This window comes from Trichechus manatus, unplaced genomic scaffold (assembly GCF_000243295.1).
Source record: "Trichechus manatus latirostris isolate Lorelei unplaced genomic scaffold, TriManLat1.0 scaffold00054, whole genome shotgun sequence".
NCBI classification, from domain to species: Eukaryota; Metazoa; Chordata; class Mammalia; order Sirenia; family Trichechidae; genus Trichechus; species Trichechus manatus.
Genome location: NW_004443990.1, coordinates 5664288 through 5682500, shown reverse-complemented (window position 1 = coordinate 5682500; position 18213 = coordinate 5664288). Strand labels below are relative to the sequence as shown.

The window sequence follows — 18213 nt, the reverse complement described above, 5'->3', positions numbered from 1 at the left end:
GCAGGGTAAAGGATCTCTGAAGCCCTGTCCCAGAGGGTCATGGGTATATACCCAGACATATCCTAGCTCAGAGCCCCAGCCTTTCTGTGGTGCACACCAGCCCGGTCCCACCATTAAGCTGTATTGTTTTCGCTCCCTATTTTCCAGGCAGAAGGAAGATGCAAATGGCCCAAGGGATTGGAATTGGAACGTAGACTTTCCAGGCCTACAAAACTCCCTTCTCCCCTCTCCCCTCCCTGAGCTCATGGCTGCAGCTGCGCTTGCCACCATCTGAGATTGCATTGGCCACAGGAGATGTGGATGATTTTTCCATTTGGTCCTGATGTTTATTTCATGCCCATCAATATCAGCCCGCATTAGGACAGATGAGGTGGTTATTTACAGGCTGTGCATTTTCACACTTGGTAATTATAAACCCTTCCCCTGTTCGGTCAGAGTCGTGGAGATCTATTTTGGCAATTAGCAGTTTAGTATTTGTTTAATGGGAATGCAGGAGAGTGTTACGGCACATCAGTGCTTCACTAATGATTTGCCTGTCTCCTCTGGAGCTGGCAGGTTTGGGCCTTTTTCACGGTGGGTGAGGCCTGATGGGGAGAGGCTGAGGGGAGCATTAGGCAGCCTGCCTGGGCTCCCCCTCCCCCGGAGCACAATTGCATGCACGCACGCATTCACGCACGCACAGACACACTCGCAAGCAGTACTGTGAAGGGGCCCTGGGTTTCCAGAGCGCAGCAGCCGCCACTCGAAGGAGCCTCACACAAGAGGCCGTTAGGCCAGATGCCATTTCCGTGTGACAGCTGTCAAGCCTGCCAGAACCAACTGCTTCTCCTCAAACAGCGCATGCTGGCCTCTCTCCATGTCCCTCTCCCACCACCTCCCTTCCTTCACTCCTCCTTTCTGGGCCCCGGCTCAAATGTCCCCAGAGGGAGCCCCCTGCCCCATCCTCCGAGTCCGAAGAGGTGCTGGGGCCCAGGGCTTTGTCTGCACAGCTCAAGTATGTGCACAGCCAGTGTGGGGCACCCGCCCCAGCCACTCCTTGCACGGGCAGACTCACACTTCCCACACTCTGGTTGGAAATAGGGCCTCCTGGGACTGTCCCCCAGGGGCATACTGGTTCCTTCCCTCTGTGCTGCCCGTCCCTTGGGGTGACCATTTGCTGTGGGAAAATACACAACATTGGGTGTGGCTCCTGGTTTAATTGTGTGTGGGGGCTGGAGGGGGTTGTGGGTAGATGTGGGTGTTTGTACGCATGCAGATATGATGTGCGTGCGCATGTATGCTCAGTAGAGGGTTGCCAGGAATGGGGCCATCGAATTGCACCCATATCTGTTACGATTAGAGTGTTCTGTGTGTTAGGCGCTCCATAACCACCACTTAACACCTTCGGAACACTCTAGAAGGGAGAGGACAGTCTGCATTTTTAGCACTCATTGCAGGGTGGGGGCTCACGTGGGTTGTGCCCTGGACTGAGTTTCAGGACCCCTCCACCAGTTTCTGCTCTGCTGCTGGCTTGCTCTGTGACCATGGACGAGCTAGGGGAACACTGGGCTTTTAAAATTCACCCACCTAAAAGGAGGAGACCCCCTACATCCTTGTGTTTCCTTTGCCTTTCAAATGGTTCTCTTTGAGCCTACCAGAGGCAACATATGTCCATCTTCTTGATTACCCAGTCACCCCTCTTAACTTTTTGGTAAGGTTTTAAGGCAAGTTTTTGGTTTATCCAGCAGACAATGGCACTATCCTAAGCCCTGGGGATTAGAAAATAAAACAGAACACAGTTAAGGGGGACCAGTAGGAAGACAGAGTGATGCGTCTGGTTTTAAATCCTGGTTCCACCATTTATTACTTTTGCGATCCTAGGCAAGTCACTTAATCTCCCTGAGCCACAATTTGCTTGTCTGTAAAATGGGTAGGATATTGTCTACCTCAGAGCTATTAAATGAGGTTTGCAAATGGCCCGTTAGGCTCTCGTAAATGGTAGCTATTAAAACGATCAATTATTTGGTAGACATTTCATAACTTAGAGTCTGATGTTTACTTGTGAAATCAGAATTTCTGAGCAGGATGCTTTTGCCTGTATGTAAGTAAAATGTCTAAATCTCCAGGATAGAATTGTCCAGACACCTCACTCCTTTCAATTCCCATGGACAAGTGTTCCTTTGTTAAATTAATAACTGTTACCTGATAAACACTGTTTTGTTTTGTTTTCTAAGTTAAATGGGAAAAAGGAATGACCACCCCCATAAAAATTAAAAAAGTAGGGCTGATAAAGAAGGTTCCTGCCCAATGAGGGTAGAATTTTCTGGCCATAAGAAGGCTTGGGAGTCTTCTGTGAAAAATTTGTTGTTGACGGTGGTGCCATGGAGTTAATTTCCACTCGTAGTGACCCCATGTGACAGAGTAGAACTGCCCCCATAGGGTTTCCTAAGCTGTTATCCTTACAGGAGCAGATCAACAGGTCTTTCACACCCAGAGCTGTTGGGTGGATTCAAACCACCAGCCTTTCGGTTAGCAGCGGAGCACTTAATGGTTTGTGCCACCAGGGCTCCTTATGAGGAGTTTAGGAGAGTTTAAGCCAACTCCTTATTTATTTCTGTAGTTATTCAGTAAAGGTGGGTATTAAAATAAGGAAGCTCGCAGGTGGATGCAAACTAGAAGCGTTTGACTTAGGGAGTGAAGAAGAATGCCTGGCAGGAGAAGCTACAGGAGAAGGTAGGAGAATGATGCCTCCATTGTTGAAATCTTCTAGGAACCAATGGATAGCGATTGAGGGTGGCTCAGAAACTGGCATTCCTGCAGGAAGAGTGGGTGTGTGAAAAGAACCTGAGACTAAGATAGGAAGGTAAGAACTGGCAAGGTGAGATTTAGATTTATAAGAACAGCTTTTGAGTCCTGGGCCCAGCCGCTGCCAATTCTAGGGCAACCAATGAGGAAAGTAAGGCTCAGAGAATTGATAGTAATCCTTGTCTCCTGGGGTGGTTGTGAGGATCAAAGTGATAATAATATATGTGAAAAATATGGTGGGGGAGAAAAACAGTGGTTCTGTTAGGTTTTCTTAAGGTCCCAACCATAAGAATATCCCATGTTTAGTTTCTGGCCCTTCTGAGCTACTTCCAGGACAGAACGTTGGCTGTCTTGTACGTATCAGGAGTTAAGGAGGCCCCGAGAAAGAGGCATGCAGCAAGGAGCCTGTGGATCCTGACTTTTGATGGGGGATTAACATCCGATTCTCAGGCAGCCAGAGGCCTAATTAATGCCTGTTTTATTTAGGGCCCATCCACACACATACGCTGTGATTAAGGCTCAAGTCAGGCAGAGATATTCAGCCTTTTAGAACAGTGGTTCTCGGCCTTGGCTCCACCCTGGAATCACTTGGGAGCTTTAAGAAACCTTCTGTTGGGCTCCCACCTCCAGAGATGCTGATTTACCAGGTCTGGGGTGCGGCCTCTGCATCAGGGATTTTCAGAGCTCTTCACATGATTCTAGTGAGCAGCCAAGGTTGAAAACCACTGATCTAGATTCTTGTATGAACTAATGGGATTTTCCAGCCTGCTCCCTTTTCTCCTCCATTCTTCCGTGTGGGCAGTGATTCAAGGTAGACCAGCCTCACTTTTTGCAAGGCCAGAGATTGCTGAAAACTCTTTCAATAAACCAGTTGTCACTGTTGTTGCTATTAGTTGCTGTAGCGTCGATTCTGACTCATGGCGACCCCATGTGTGCAGGGTAGAACTGTGTTCCATAGAATTTTCAAGGCTGTGACCTTTCAGAAAAAAGGTCGCCAGGCCTGTCTGCTGAGGTGCCTCTGGGTGGGTTTGAACCACCAAACTTTCAGTTAGTAGTCCAGCTCTTAACCGTTTGTGCCACCCAGAGACTCCCTGCTGAGCTTTGTGGCAGGCACAGCCTTTAATGTTTTTGTCCGGACTGGCAGCAGGAGAAGTGGAGAGCATGCCTTCCCTGCTCTGAAATAATCCCATGATAAGGGAGCCCTTGGCTCCAGCAGGGGCTCTGGGCCCCTCTGTTCTGGACAGTCCTGCTACATCATGCATGTCCACACCCTGTGCCTTTAATGCCTTGGATTTATAGAGCATAATGAGGCCAGTTAAGCCCTATGCGCTATAGTATCATGATATTGCATTTGCCGGTGTTTATTTAAACTAACACTTTAAGCGTTTGTGTGGGCGCAGGAAGAGAAATTCAAGGGCATTTGTTCTGGGGGAGTTTGAAGAGCTGGATCGGATCCCTGCATTTCCCTTTCCCCTCCCCCTGTATTTGACCAGATAATTTAAGGATCTTTTGAAGTGCCATTTTCTGCTTTGTTCTTCCTATGTTTAGTGTGTGGGTGTGTGTATTTGTAACCCAAGAGGAGTAGGAAGTGTCTCAGGGCGTGTGTTGGCCACAGCAAAGCTCTGGAATGTCCTCACAGGACAGAGAGTTTGCAAAGGACCAGCAGCCAATTTGACACTTCCAGATGTTTTCCCAGTAGCCTCTGAGTCCATTTTAGCATTCCAGGCATCTGATCTTTTCAAATGGAGTTTAGATGGCAACTCGTATAATTCCCTCCTTTTGCAAATGAGAAACTGGGAATAGAGAAGGCAGGTGGCTTGTCCTCAGTGAGATCGTGAAGTATGGCGGACCTGGGATGAGAACCGTGGCTCCTCCCCAGGCTTTGTGCAGCTCCGCCTGCTGTGCTCAGCCGCCTCCAGCTCCTGCTGAGTTATTATCAGCAACTCTTTTTCCCTTGTTTCCTTGGGAGCAAGTTTTCTGCATCCCCAAATCAGTTTGGCTTCACTCACCTGCTATGTTCTTGGGGAGCCCAAACGGCAAAACTCTGGGGGCATACTCTGGAGTCCTACCCTTTGGCCAGCCAACTTGACAAACAGAACGTTTGACCTCACTTTATGCCCGCGACCGTACATTATGACTTTAAAGGTTTCCTGTTCAGCCAGCGCATGACGTGTGCTGGCTAAAGTCTAACCTCTGGATACGGTCATCACCATCTGGCTGCTTCTAAAATCAGCCAGCGAGAATGTCTGGCTCACAATAGATGTTTTGACTCGTTATAAAGAGAGTTCGCTCGTTCATTAAATGAATTAGGATTAGAGAGGCATCACCCACTGACTTGAGTGCTCCTTATTGCTGATCTTCGTGGTGCTCATTTAGTGAGGAACATGTTGCCAACTTCTCTTGGCGCTTCTAGGATCTCTGTCTGCAACCTTGCTGCTGGGATGAGATTTAGGAGAGATCCTCCATACCCTAATACCTGTGTTCCATTTAGAGTGTGAAGCCTGGCAGTTTAATAGCCCACATTCAGCACTTTTCCTGCTTCCACCCCTTTTCTTGCCTTTGTTCACTAGTATTATTTGAGAATGTGTAATATCTGAGGGATTGTGAGCCTTTTTTTTTTGAGAACAGGGACCATGTACCGGTTACCTATTGCCACAGAATGCTGTGTAACAAACGATCATAATACCTCAGTAGCATATAATAAGTGTTTATTTCACATATCTGGAGTCTGGTGTGAGTGGTTCTGCTGATCCTAGCTGGGCTCGCATGTTTGGAGTTGACAAGCTTCCAGCTTGGCTCTGCTCCACGTGTCTCCTGTCTTCCGGCAGGCTAGCCTGGGCATGTTCTTCTCCTGGTGATGGACGCACTATTCTCTCCACCTCATTTTAGTGGCCATGGCAAGTCAAGTCCAAATTCAAGTGGTGAGAAGAGACTCTGCCTGTTTGGGTAAAAGAACTGTGAAGTCACAGGGTAGAGGGTGTGGGGCCATTAGAGCAGTAAATCTACCATGGACCTATGTAATTTGAGACCTAAATTATTTAGAGACCTAAATAATTTGTCTCTTACTTGTATTGATTTGTATCCCTTGATGATACATTTCATGAGGGTTAATGGTGTTTTCTGGAATCCTTGGGTGGTGTAAATGGTTAAGCGCTGGACTACTAACTGAAAGGTTGGTGGTTCAGACTTACTCAGAGGCACCTTGGAAGTAAGGTCTGGCTGATTCTGAAAGGTCCCAGCCGTGAAAACCCTATGGTGTGCAGCTTTACTCAGCACACATGGGGTTGCCGTGAATCAGAATCAACTTCATGGCAACTAACAATAACAGCAAGGGTATTTTCTACCCGAGGCCAGAAAAACTCCTGTTTCCATCTCCACTAACCCCTTGGGTTCTTCTAGAACCCTGAATGACACCTTGTTGTTGTTAGGTGTCCTTGAGTTGATCTCAACTCATAGCAACCTCATGTGACAGAGTAGAACTGCTCCATAGGGTTTTCTTGGCTGTAATCTTAGGACGCAGATCGCCAGGGCTTTTGCCTGCAGAGTGGCTGGGTGGGTTTGAACTGCCAACCTTCTGGTTCCCAGCCAAGTGCTTAACCATTCGTGCCACCAGGGTTCCTTGATTGAGGCCTAGCTTGTGTAAAGTTCATGACTCTGCACAGCCAGATAAACTAACTGGGTTTCATTTGTGTGTGTGTGTGTGAGAGAGAGAGAGAGAGAGAGAAAGAGAGAGAGACATAAACACAGAGACAGGGAGAGAGGGAGTGAGTGAGTTATCAGTTTGCTCACTCTGGGGTTGAATGCCAGTTACCTTGACTGTGCCCCTTATTTCCCTTGACGGAGGCTCACACAGGCCTCTTCTGTTTGATTCACACAGACCCGTGAGAAACAGTCCCGTATGTGAGGCCGTGTTTTTCATTCTATTCACCCTTTGTATATTCAAATTCTTCTAGTTTCAGCTCTTGCTGCTCTGCCAGATTTGCAGCGCATTGATGGCTTCTCTGAATTAATAAGTGTTTTGCAATCGCTGAAAAGTTTTTCCCCCCAAGCACCGGGACTTATCCATATTGATTTTTCTTTTTTTCCCTTTCTCTTTCCTCTCTAGCCACTTCTTAGATGTTTTATGTTGTAAAGTGTTAATAGAATTTTTCTTTCACCCTGACACTTTATCTATTCACGAGGTCTCTGCAAGTCCCATTGTATAACCGGACTATAGTGGAAAGAGTTCTATTTGTTATGACAATGATTGCCCTAAAAAACATACACAGATCTTCCCCCGTGCTCAGCATGGTTGAGTGAGCTTGAGAGGGCTGCATTAGAAAACATTCAAACTTAGGAAGGAGAAGAGGGAGCCAGCGGCACGCTGTTGAAAGGTGGTTTTAAAAATACAGTTTTAAAATTCAAAACATTTATTTCTTAAAGGGATCTGTATTTCAGTACCAAAATGTGGCCAATGCAGAAGGGAAGCCGTTTTCCTTACTGTTAGGCATTTTCAGCTCCAAACAAGGACTTGGCAAACGTCTTAGAAAACACGGAGGTGGGTGCGAAATAGATATCATGCTTACCTGCACGCTACCCAGCACGCTTCACCCCGCTACCCATGCACACCCCAGGCATTCTGAATCTTACCGAATCCCAGGGTCTGCATCTGAGGTTCCATATGCTCAAGTGTGACTACTCTGTGTACAAACAAATGAGTTGGTCTTATGGTGGTTTTGCTAGCGCGGTGCATGGGAGGCGGAATGGCTGCTGTGTGTGTGGCCTCAACAGGTGCCTCGGGGACTCTCAAGCCCCACTGGCTGGGGTTTGTCCTGGGATGGGCCTCAGGGGAGGGTCCTGGTGAAGGAGCCCTGGTCCCAGTCGTCTCCAGCGAGCATCACCTACTCCTGGCGGCCTGATGCCTGGGAGAGGGAGGGCATCTGTCTGCTGGAAGAGCAGCCACCATGCAAGACCACCCCCCTCCCCGGTAACTGACTTCAGAAGTGGGGACCAGAAGGGGACGGCCCCAGGAGCCTGTTTGTTCAGTCTCAGTTGCTTAGCAACGAAAGGGGGCCCTGGCTTGAGAAGGGATTTTAAAGCTCTGCCAGTCCCTTCAAGGTTTATGTCCGGCTTGCCTTACCCCCCTTTTCCATTCTTACCTTGACTTTGCTTCTCCCCCTATTATATTTGATGGCATCTAGAAAAATAGATTTGATTTGTCTAGAGGCCCCATTTTAAACCTAGTTTTATTGCGTCTCTCCGGTTCCTCTCCTCCATCTGAGATTGTAGTCTGGGAAGAGTGAGGAATGACTAGCTTATGATTTCTTTGCTTGGCTGGCTTAGCTCAGGCCCCCAAGTTCATTTGTGAGCCTTCGAGCTCAAATGAACAGTGTTCTGTCCTTCCCAGCTACACAGAGACACTAAAATCGCTCCAAGCACAGAGCCCTCTGGCTGACAGTTTCGTCCTCCATAACCACGTGGGGTGGGTTGTATTTTTACGGCCAAGCTTGGGCACAAAATGAATGGCAAGACCAGGCTGCTCACCTGGCCAATCTTGGTACTCTTCCCAGGAGTGACTAACAGGTTAGGACAAACACGTGCACTAAAGATGTGTAACAGATAAAAGGTTGGGTCACAAATAAGATGAGTGGAAAGCCAGCTCTGGCTCACTGAGTGTGAGCTTCTTGAGATCTGCATGGGAATTGAGTGTGGTTCCTGAAATCTTCCCACTGCTAGAATATCTCCAAAAGGGTTGCAGGATAAGGAGCATGGGGTGGGAAGAGAGACAGAGAGGTTACTTGGGTATTTTCTCCTGTTGATATTTTTTTAAAAGATCCTAGCATCAAGCTGTTAAAGTTCCATTGTTTATAACTGGAAACAAATTATCCATCAGAAGGGGAATAATTAAGTGAGCTATGACTTCTCACTCTGAAAAATTCTGCAGTAATCAAGATGGCATTCAGGATGCACACGGAGTAACCTGGGAATTGTTGGCAATATTGTAATGTTATGTGGGAAAAAAGGGGGGCAAGGAAAACATGCCTTATGCAGAATGATTTGAACTATTAAAATAGTCACAGATTTAAAGAAAAAAAAAAAAAACTACAAAGAAAAAAAAAAAAAAAAAAAACCCAGGCTAGTTACCATCGCGTCGATTCCGACTCACGGCGACCCCATGTGTGTCTGAGTAGAGCTGTGCTCCATAGGGTTTTCAAGGCTGTGACCTTCGGGAAGCAGATCCCTAGGCCTTTCTTCCACAGTGCCTCTGGGTGGGGCTGAACTGCCCACTTTTCAGTTAATAGTCCGGCACTTAACCATTTGTACTACCCAGGCCCTCTATCAGATGTTAGCTATGGTTGTGCTAGGTGGAAAGAAAAGTGATGTTTTCTCCTTCAACATTTTTGTATTTTCACATATTCTTTAGTGAGCCATTTTTACTTCTATCATAGAAAATCCCCCCAAACATGTAATGTTTTGTATATCTTGTTAAAGTTCCTAAAGCAGGCTCTGTCTTGTGTTTGTTTTGCAGGTGGAGGATGCGATGCTGATGTTTGATAAGACTACCAACAGGCACAGAGGTAAGAACCCCAGTGCATGAAGGGTACCCCTTTACTTCTCCTTGCCTCCACCTCTTCCCAGCCCGGTGACACTGATAAAAGATGCAATGAGTATTTCAGAATTAAGCAGGTAGAGTTGACCGTGTGCTAAAGATCTATATTCTTGGAGGGCCACATGGCACAGAGAATCCAAATACTGGACAGTTAATACCATTTCCTTTTTGCAGTCACATCCGGCACACACATTCAGATATGCCCTTGTCTAATCCCGGCTTCCTTAGTCCCTCAATAACCTCAGCACTAAATGATCCAAGTGGAAATTACTCATAGCAGTTACTCAGTTGAGGTCTCAATTTGCAGTGAAGGAGTGGTTTAGAAACACACTGTCAATCTAGAGTGAAGAGTGTAGGGGGAGCCTTGTTGTAGGTTTGTGTAAAATGTACAGAGATTGTTGTTATAGGGTGCCGTGAAGTCAATTTCAACTCATAGCGACCCTATGTGACAGAGTAGAACTGCCCCATATGGTTTTCTTGGCTGGCCCAGTGGTTAAGCGCTCGGCAGCTAACCAAATGTTCAGTGGTTCAAACCCACCAGCCACTCCGTGGGAGAAAGATGTGGCAGTCTGCTTTCATAAAGTTTACAGTCTTAGAAATCCTGTGGGCAGTTCTGCTCTGTCCTAGAGGGATCCTATGAGTTGGAATCAACTCAACGGCTATGGGCTTGGGGTTTTTTTTTTCTTCCTTTGGTTAATCTTGCAGAAGCAGATCACCAGGTCTTTTCTTCTGCGAAACAACTGGGTGCGTTTGAACTGCCAACCTTTCAGTTAGCAGCCGAACACTTAACCATTATAGAGGTTACAGACTTGGAAATGCCCTTGGTGACTCTTTAATGTTTGAAGGAAATCTGCACTTGTTTGTATTTTCCCCGTGTCCATGTTCTCCCATCTATGTTTTGGAAAATGAGTGTTAACCTGGGATCTGTTAACTCCCTGAAATGATACACAAAGTGTTTTACGTTTGCCCTTTTCTTGGGATAGGAGTCCCTAGCTTTCAACAGATTCCCAAAGGAGTCTAACTTCCCACCCCCCACCCTCCACCCCCTAAAAAAGGTACAACTGTTGCTTTAAACTGAGAAAACGTAGAAGAATCTAGAAAATTCTCCCTGGAGGTAGTAGAGTAAAAGGAGTTGGCTCTGGAATCTCATGGTTTCTGGAGTTCCTATTAATGGGGTGTTAATGAGCAGAGCTTCCAAAGGGGGAGGGTGGCAGGAAGCGATGTATGGCTGTTCTCAGGGGAGGGGGGCCAGAGAGCAAGCAGTGTTTCCTTGCCACTTGGATTGCATTTAGATGTTTCTTGTGTTGTTTACATTCCTGCTGTCACCTGTGATTAGAAGCAGTTACCAGTGCTGACTTGTCTGTCACTCTTGTTTGGAGAAGGCAGGCTGACTGAATGGGAAGCGCGGGAGCCGAGGGGATGTGCTTGCTTGCGGGTGTGGGAGAAGAGGGGGTTGTCTTCCTGAGTGCGGGTGATAATCCAACTTCTCATGCATCCATTTTACAGCATCCTCAAAATGGGGGAATTGAGAATTTGATGGAAAGCTGTGGCATCAACTGGTATTTATGTTGCAAAGAGGAGCGGTGGTGAGGAAGTGGGCGTGGGGAATGGGGGAACTTAGGAAGGGAAAGAAGAGCATTTGGGTGGTAGTAGAATGAGGTGGTAGAAGAACCACTGTATTTGTCATGAAACCGAGGTGGTGATGGTGATAGGCAATTCATGATTATCCTTTAGTATCATCCATATTGTGTGGGTCTGACTTTAATGGTTTCCAAAGCATGGCTTCCATATGCATGGTCTAATTTGGTTTCCAAAGTACTGCTTCCATATGCATGGTCTAATTTGATCTTCACAGCAGCTCCAGGAGGGTTGTTGTGACTTTGGGAATATCACTTAACTTTTTTATGCTTCAATTTATTCGTCTGCAAAATGGGGATAATAGTAGTACCTCCATATAGGATTGTTGGGTGAGTGTAATGCCTTGAGACGTTTAAAATATCATCAGCTGTGAACCTGTGGCTGTCAAGTTGATTCTGACTTATGGCGGCCCTATAGGACAAGGCTGTAATCTCTGCCAAAGCAGGCTGCTGCATCTTTCTCCCACGGAGCGGCTGGTGGATTCGAACCGCCAACCTTTTGGTTAGCAGCCAAGCTCCTAACCACTGGGACACCGGGGCTCCTTGAGTAAATGTTAGCTCTTACTGTTATCATCACGTTCATTTTGCCAATGAGATAACCCAGGCTGAGAGAGGGTAACTGACATACCCAAGGTTAGGGCAGGGACTGCTGATTTCAAATCCTGCCCTTTTTCTCTTGTCTCTAGATGGGAGGGGTTTGTTAAGAACATCTTCACCTGTTTTCAGAGAGTGCTGGGCCATTAGAACGTGGCACCAGTGAATCTCCTTGGATCCAGTGTTCCAATTCATAATCCTGTAAGATTCCTGAGCAGCCTCCAGGCAGAACTGTTGTCCTTCTTTTTGAACATCAGTGCATGAAAGATGATTTTTGATTACCCAGTCTGTGTCAGGCCTTGGGCTAGGGCCTTCCACTTGCATCATCCCATTTCACCCTCACAGCTGCGCAGGTAAAGAGGTTTGGCATCTGAGGAACCTGAGAGGGTCGGTGACTTGTCCAGGGTTACACAGCTAGTAACGGGCAGAGCCAGGATCCAACTCAGGAGGTCGGCCTACCAGGCATAGCCCAGAGGGGGGTGTCAGTAAGAACACTCCCTCATCCTGCTGTGGGTGAAGCCTCTTCCCTTCTTCCAAAGGGGGCAAAGGCCAAGAGGCCCTAGGTGCACGGATGGGGCAGCAACCCCTCTGCAGTGGGGTGAGGTGCGGAAAGGCCGTTCCACGACTCAGTGCTCAGCGCAGCTGCAGGGACGCCATCACTCGCTCTTCCAAGTCAGGATTTCTGGTGGGCATTGTCGGGGTGGAGAGTGGGCAGAATCCCTGGCGGAGCCTGCCCAACATCCTTCTGCCCAGCCAGAGTTTAAGATATCTGTAGTGGATGCAGGAGCAACTACATAATTTGCAGGACTCAGAGCAAGATGAAAATGCCGAACCCCTTATTCAAAACAGGAGTTCTGGTGATGCAGTGGTTAAGCGCTCAGCTGCTAACTGAAAGGTTGATGGTTTGAGCCCACCCAGCAGCTCCTTGGGAGAAGGACCTGGCGATTTGTTTCCATAAAGATTAAACCAAACCCAAACGCATTGCTGTCAAGTCTATTCTGACTCACGGTGACCCTATATGACAGAGCAGAACTGCACCATAGGGCTTTTAAGGCTGTAACTCTTTAGGGAGGCAGACTACCACATCTTTCTCCAAGGAGCGGCTGGTGGATTTGAACCGTCGACCTTTGGGTTTGCAGCTGAGTGCTTTAACCACTGTGCTGCCAGGGCTCCTCTTTAAAGATTACAGCCTAGAAAACACTACGTGGCAGTTCTGCTGTGTCACACTATGTTGCCGCGAGTCAAAATTGACTCAACGGTGCCTAACAACAACAGCAACACAATTATTTAAAAAAAAATTTAAGAATTTTAAGATGGCAACAGCAGAGCATTAAACCAGGCATGGGGCCCTCTGTGACCGGACGTTTGCATGCCCGGGAAGCCAGCCATGAGTGGACGCAGCCTGCAGGGCCCCTCCCTGATGCTCGAAAGATGGGCAAGAGAAAGCAGGAGGAAGGTGTGCCGAGACGCTTCACCCAGAAGGACCTGACGCCCGCCTACCCTTTCCTCCCGGACTTCTTGCCTCAGGAATCTCCTGCTCCCCAGTTTTCTTTCTGTGTAAGTGGGTGGCTTTGGCCCGTACAGATTTTCCAACCCCTCAAAACAGCCGAGGAGGTATTTCTCTTTGAACTGGGTGTTTAAGCTGGGGTAATACTTCAGTGATTCAGGGCATTTAGAGGAGTAAACGTTTTAGTTGTTTGAAAAAAGAAGAACGTATCACAACAAAAGCACAAATCATATATATGGAGAGAGTGGCCCACACATCCGGGGCTTGATGGAAGTATGCATTTGGAAATCAGGTGATAAGCACAAGAAAATAAAAGCCTCCCGCAGCCACCTTGCCCCAACCTTACCCTCACCCCCTCAGCTTCCTGTTTCCATTATCTTATCAAGAGAAAAGTAGCAGAAGCAGAAGCAGTAGCAGAAGTTGAGGATACCTCTCTGGCTGGCACTGACTCCCGCTTTCTTCTTAAAGAGGCCTGCCATTAACCCCCAGGTGTTGGCAAGCACATGCTCAGCGCTTCTCTTCCAACTTCTCCACCAGCCCCGTTGGGCAGCCTGAAGGCTGACTCCACCCTCACCACAGGCATTTTGAGAACTGCCTCTTTGCGCTTGGTGCTATGACAGCTGATATTTGGAGAAAAGAACGCAAGACTGGGCCTGGCCTTCTGACAGTCAGATCGGCCAGGCTCAGGGACCCACTCCTGGGCCGTGGAGGGCCCTCTGGCCACACTTTCCATTGTGAGCCAGAGGTCAGAGCAGAATTCCTGCCCCTTGCCCCTTAGTGACCACCTCCTGCCCCTGCTCCTCATTGGTCCGCATAGTGACAAGAGTGGCCCTCATGTACATCTGCATGGCACTTCTGTTTTCCTATTGACAGCAGTGCCGGCCTGTGTTTCTTCCCTTAGTACTCCTGCACTTTGGCCTCACTGTGGAGTGCTTGGGTGTTACAAATGGTTAACACGCTCAACTGCTAACCAGAAAGTTGGAGGTTTGAGTCCACCCAGAGATGCCTCGGAAGATCTACTTCTGAAAAATCAGCCTTTGGAAACCCTGTAGAGCACAGTTCTACTCCGACACACATGAGGTCACCATGAGTTGGAGTTGGCTTGATGGCAGCTGATGGCTTTGGTTTACTTTGGGCTCATTAGTGCCATAGGAAAGAATCCAGGGGACAGCAAACAATGAACCCTCCAAGGACGACTGTCTGTGGAGTATCTGTGTCCTCCATCTTAGAAGCTGGAACAGGGTCCCCGTTTAGTCTGTAACCCACAGTGGGTAGAACCAGAGATGTGTGGCATCTTCCCACCTTTCTCCCTAGTGCATGGACCTTCTTCCAGCTTCTCCTGCCCCCTAGATGTTGTCCCGGGGCCAGGGCTTCCAACCAGGACTTCGAACCAGTTCATTCTGGTTCGAACCCCTGCTAAGAATCTGCCTTTCCACCCCAAATATACTGAATCTACAGTTTAACAAGCTCCCCAGGTGTTTCTTATGTATAATAAATTTTGAGACCCACTGCTGTACTAGTGGTTCTCAGAATTGGTCCCTAACTAGCAGCATTAGCATTACCTGGGAACTTGTTAGAAATGCAAATTCTCAGCAGGGGTTTGAACCGGAGCTAACTGGTTGGAAGCTCTGGCCGGGTCATCATTCCTAACCTCTCTGAATGTCTCCGGTTTCCTCTCTGTGAAATAAGGGGGGCTGGGGTTGATGAGCTCCAGGGCCTGAAGTATGTTTCTGCCTTTTAGCTTTTTAACTGAGAGAATGTCCAAGATTAAGTCCCTTTTTTTTTTTAAACTGGTGGTGGGGAAGGGGCAGTTGTTGCAGATTGGGTTGCCTGGGCAGCGGACTCTGGTTGCAGGAGGTTTGTTAGGGAGTGCCCTTGGGCACGGGTGGGCAGAGAGAGAAGTCCACCTGTGATGCCCCAGGGAGGCTTGGAAGACAGGATGGTCCTTCAGAGCAGTGCCCAGTTGGGGCCAGAGGGCTAGCCTTTATACGTCTGTGTTCATCAGTCATTGCCTGCAGTCCTTGGACGAAGCTGCTCCCTTCTGCCGAGCAAATCCTGGAGGGGGCCAACTGCAGCAGGGGGCGGGGGGCATCTTTGGGCAGCCCTCCCATACTGGGTTGATCATCAAAGGATTTAATCATTGGGGAAGCCCTCCCAGCAGCTAGGGAATAAATACTTCATTCCTGAAGGGGAACCTGGGCATTCTATCACAGCACCCACCGTGGGTGGGTTCTGTTGCTATGTAACCAGGTCATGCTAACACTCAAAGCAGAAGCAGCCAAGACATTCTGAGCATTTGTATACACAGTATGTGCCGGCACATACTGTGGAATCTTTATGACAAGTCATGGGTGAACAGAGCTGCTCAGAGTCACATCAGTCAGGGAGAGATTGGATGGGAACCTAGCCTGTCTGACCGAGAGCCCAGGCTCTCAGCCCCTCTGCAAGCTCCGGGCTAGGTAGCGGTTTAAAGCGAGGGAGTCTGATCTTACAGGCTTGAGCACTTCATCATGATTAGTTCTCCTCCACACTCTCCCTTCTTGCTGGACTATAGTGCACCTCCCGTTTCAGATGGAGAAACTAAGGCACGTGGCTCTGAAATGCTGTGTGGCATATTCCCGCAGCCAGGCAAAGAACTGAACTCCTGGTAGAAGCTAGGGCCTGCCTTGCCCAGCCCGGCAGCTCATTTCATGGCTTCCATGAGATGATTTGTGCCCAAGGGGAGAGAGAGAATGCTGGCTTTCCAGTTTTCTCAGTCTTTTCATTTGCTCTCTAAAAGTTGTTAGAGGTGGTCTGAAAAATATTGGGTTGATCATCAAAGGATTTAATCATTGGGGAAAAGTTTGTTGCCTTATCCTTGTAAAAGTCAGATAAGATCTTGAATTGAGCATTAGGTATTGAGCCCAGAGTTGGGCTCGGGAGGGAGGTCGGGGGAGGGAATGAGCAACAAGGTACTGTCCTTCTAATTTGCTGTCTTTTGTTGGCTAGAGGCTGGGGGCCAAAGGGAGAGGGTGAGGGTGGACTCGCTGGGGTCTCTCCATTCTCCCCACAACCCCCAGCCCTCTCTCAAAAGGTGAAGTGTGAGGGTGTTAGCTACTGAAATACATCCTACGCTTACTTCCTTATGTGGGAAGGGAGCCCCCCAAAGGCGTCACTCTAGGGGAATTTCAGCTGTCCCTCCCTCTGACTCCAGGGTCCCGGGTTCATGAACCCTCTCCTGCAGGGTCCCTTCAAAACTGGCCCATCAGGGGACAGCTGGATGGTTGGGGGCCCAGTGGAAAATTAGTCGGGTGTCTTTGAAGCTCATCGGGTAGCCTGGTGTGAGGGTCAGCTGGAGAGGCTTCTGGCAGAGTACAGAGGAGGCGACTTGGAGGCACTGCCTTCGCCACTCCCCATGGCTCCTATTACCCAGCAGGCCTGTTTGCTCCGGAACATTGCCAGAAGGCGAAGGAACAGGATACACTGAGAGAAAAATAAAGATTAGTGTGATGGATGTCTCCTCGCCCAACTGTTCGCAGTGGCTTATTAAGTGCAATGCTAATGGCTCTGGAGGAGAATAACAGCTCTGAGATAGAGCCACCCAGAGTATCCGGACTCTGAACAGGCCTATCCTGCATACCAACCCCGGCACCAGATGGTTTCCTGAACTTCAGAGAGCACCATCACTAGCAGGCCCCCTGGGTGGAGAGCCCTTTCCTAGGGTGGCTGCGTCTTATTGGGAGCTGTTGGGCTGGAATAGGGGCCCTGGTGGCGCAGTGGTTAAGAGCTACGGCTGCTAACCAAAAGGTTGGCAGTTTGAATCCACCAGTTGCTCCTTGAAAACCCTGTGAGGCAGTTCTACTCTGTCTTATGGGGTTGCTGTGAATCAGAATCAACCTCACAGCAACGGGTTTGGGTTTTTTTGGTGGGCTGGAATGGCAGGGTGGTGGTGGGGATCCAGCCAGAGGGAGGCGCTCTGGGCAACTCCCCGTGAGGAACTGGGCTAAAAGGTTGGCGTCTCCTCTGAATTTCGCACAGTATCTCCATCCCCAAAAAGCAGTTGGTGCAAGTTTAAGGTCTCAGTATCAGTTTATTTATTAAAATGGTGCCAGTAAGACACAGCTGAAGCTGTGATGGAGGATAATACTTTTCTAAGGAGAAAAAAACAGCCCTTGATGTCCTGAATACCTGCCAGACACTCACTTTTGAAATTGACCTCTGAAGTCCAGACTGCCTCTTTTATGTATGCTACATAAAGATGATTAAGAATCTCACTGCAATTATTTGTTTATTGGTGCCTATTTTCCCAAAAAGAATGGACACGGAAAAAGAGTTTCGTTTTGTTCTCCCAGCATTTCACAAAGGCATAAATTAAATTAAAAAGAAGAAAAAGACAAAGAAAAGGCATTGCTTCATTTTTAGGTGGGGGATGTCAAAGATAATGGGTGTGCTTCCTAATCAGATTCCAACCTTCTGAGTGTACTTAGGGAAGAAGGTTGGGACTTTACAACTTGTAAATGTGATTTTGTGAGATGGAGGAGGAAGTGTGTGTGGCAAAGAGGGTAGGTCCCTTGGGGTGGAAGAGGGCACATTCCAAGTGAAGGGTTGCTGGATGGGGTAGGAAGCTTGATAAAGAGGATCTGGAAATCCCAGTTGCTGGTGATGTCTGTGCTGAGGTGACAAGAGGGTATCCTGCAGAATATCATTGCTCAGGTTTGAGGTCTGGAGCAAGATGGGCTGTGGCCATCCCTGCTGGAGTTAAGCCCTTTGTCTTTTCCCCACTTGTCAAATCTGCTCTCTCACCCCTTATGCTAGTTGCTAAAGGTGTGAAGTGCCCATCATACTCTGCCCCAAGTCTAAGATGGTGTTAAGGGGTTTACTGGAAACCTGTAAAGAGAGAGCTGCTCATTACTGGTATTGATCCTAACTCTGCACCTGAGGAACCTGAAAGCCGGTTGACATGAAAGCTGCCAGTCTGTCATAGACCACTAACAACAACCGGTGCTTTTGGCCTCACAGAGCTTCCAGGCTAGTCAGTAGTACCATGTGGTCACCAACCATACCAGTTGGGCTCTGTTATGGAAGTAGAGGGTCTGGATCAGATGAGGTAATAAACCTATTTT

The 18213-nt window shown here is 48.2% G+C and overlaps 1 protein-coding gene across 3 annotated transcripts in view; it reads left to right on the top strand.

The window, feature by feature from the left end:
• MSI2 (musashi RNA binding protein 2) overlaps positions 1–18213 on the top strand; it is a 496891-nt gene that overhangs the window by 285822 nt on the left and 192856 nt on the right. For all 3 annotated transcript variants that reach the window (XM_023732734.1, XM_004377894.3, XM_004377895.2), the window contains exon 7: positions 9293–9341. In XM_023732734.1, coding sequence (XP_023588502.1) covers positions 9293–9341 — 49 coding nt within the window. The remainder of the gene's footprint in view (positions 1–9292; positions 9342–18213) is intronic.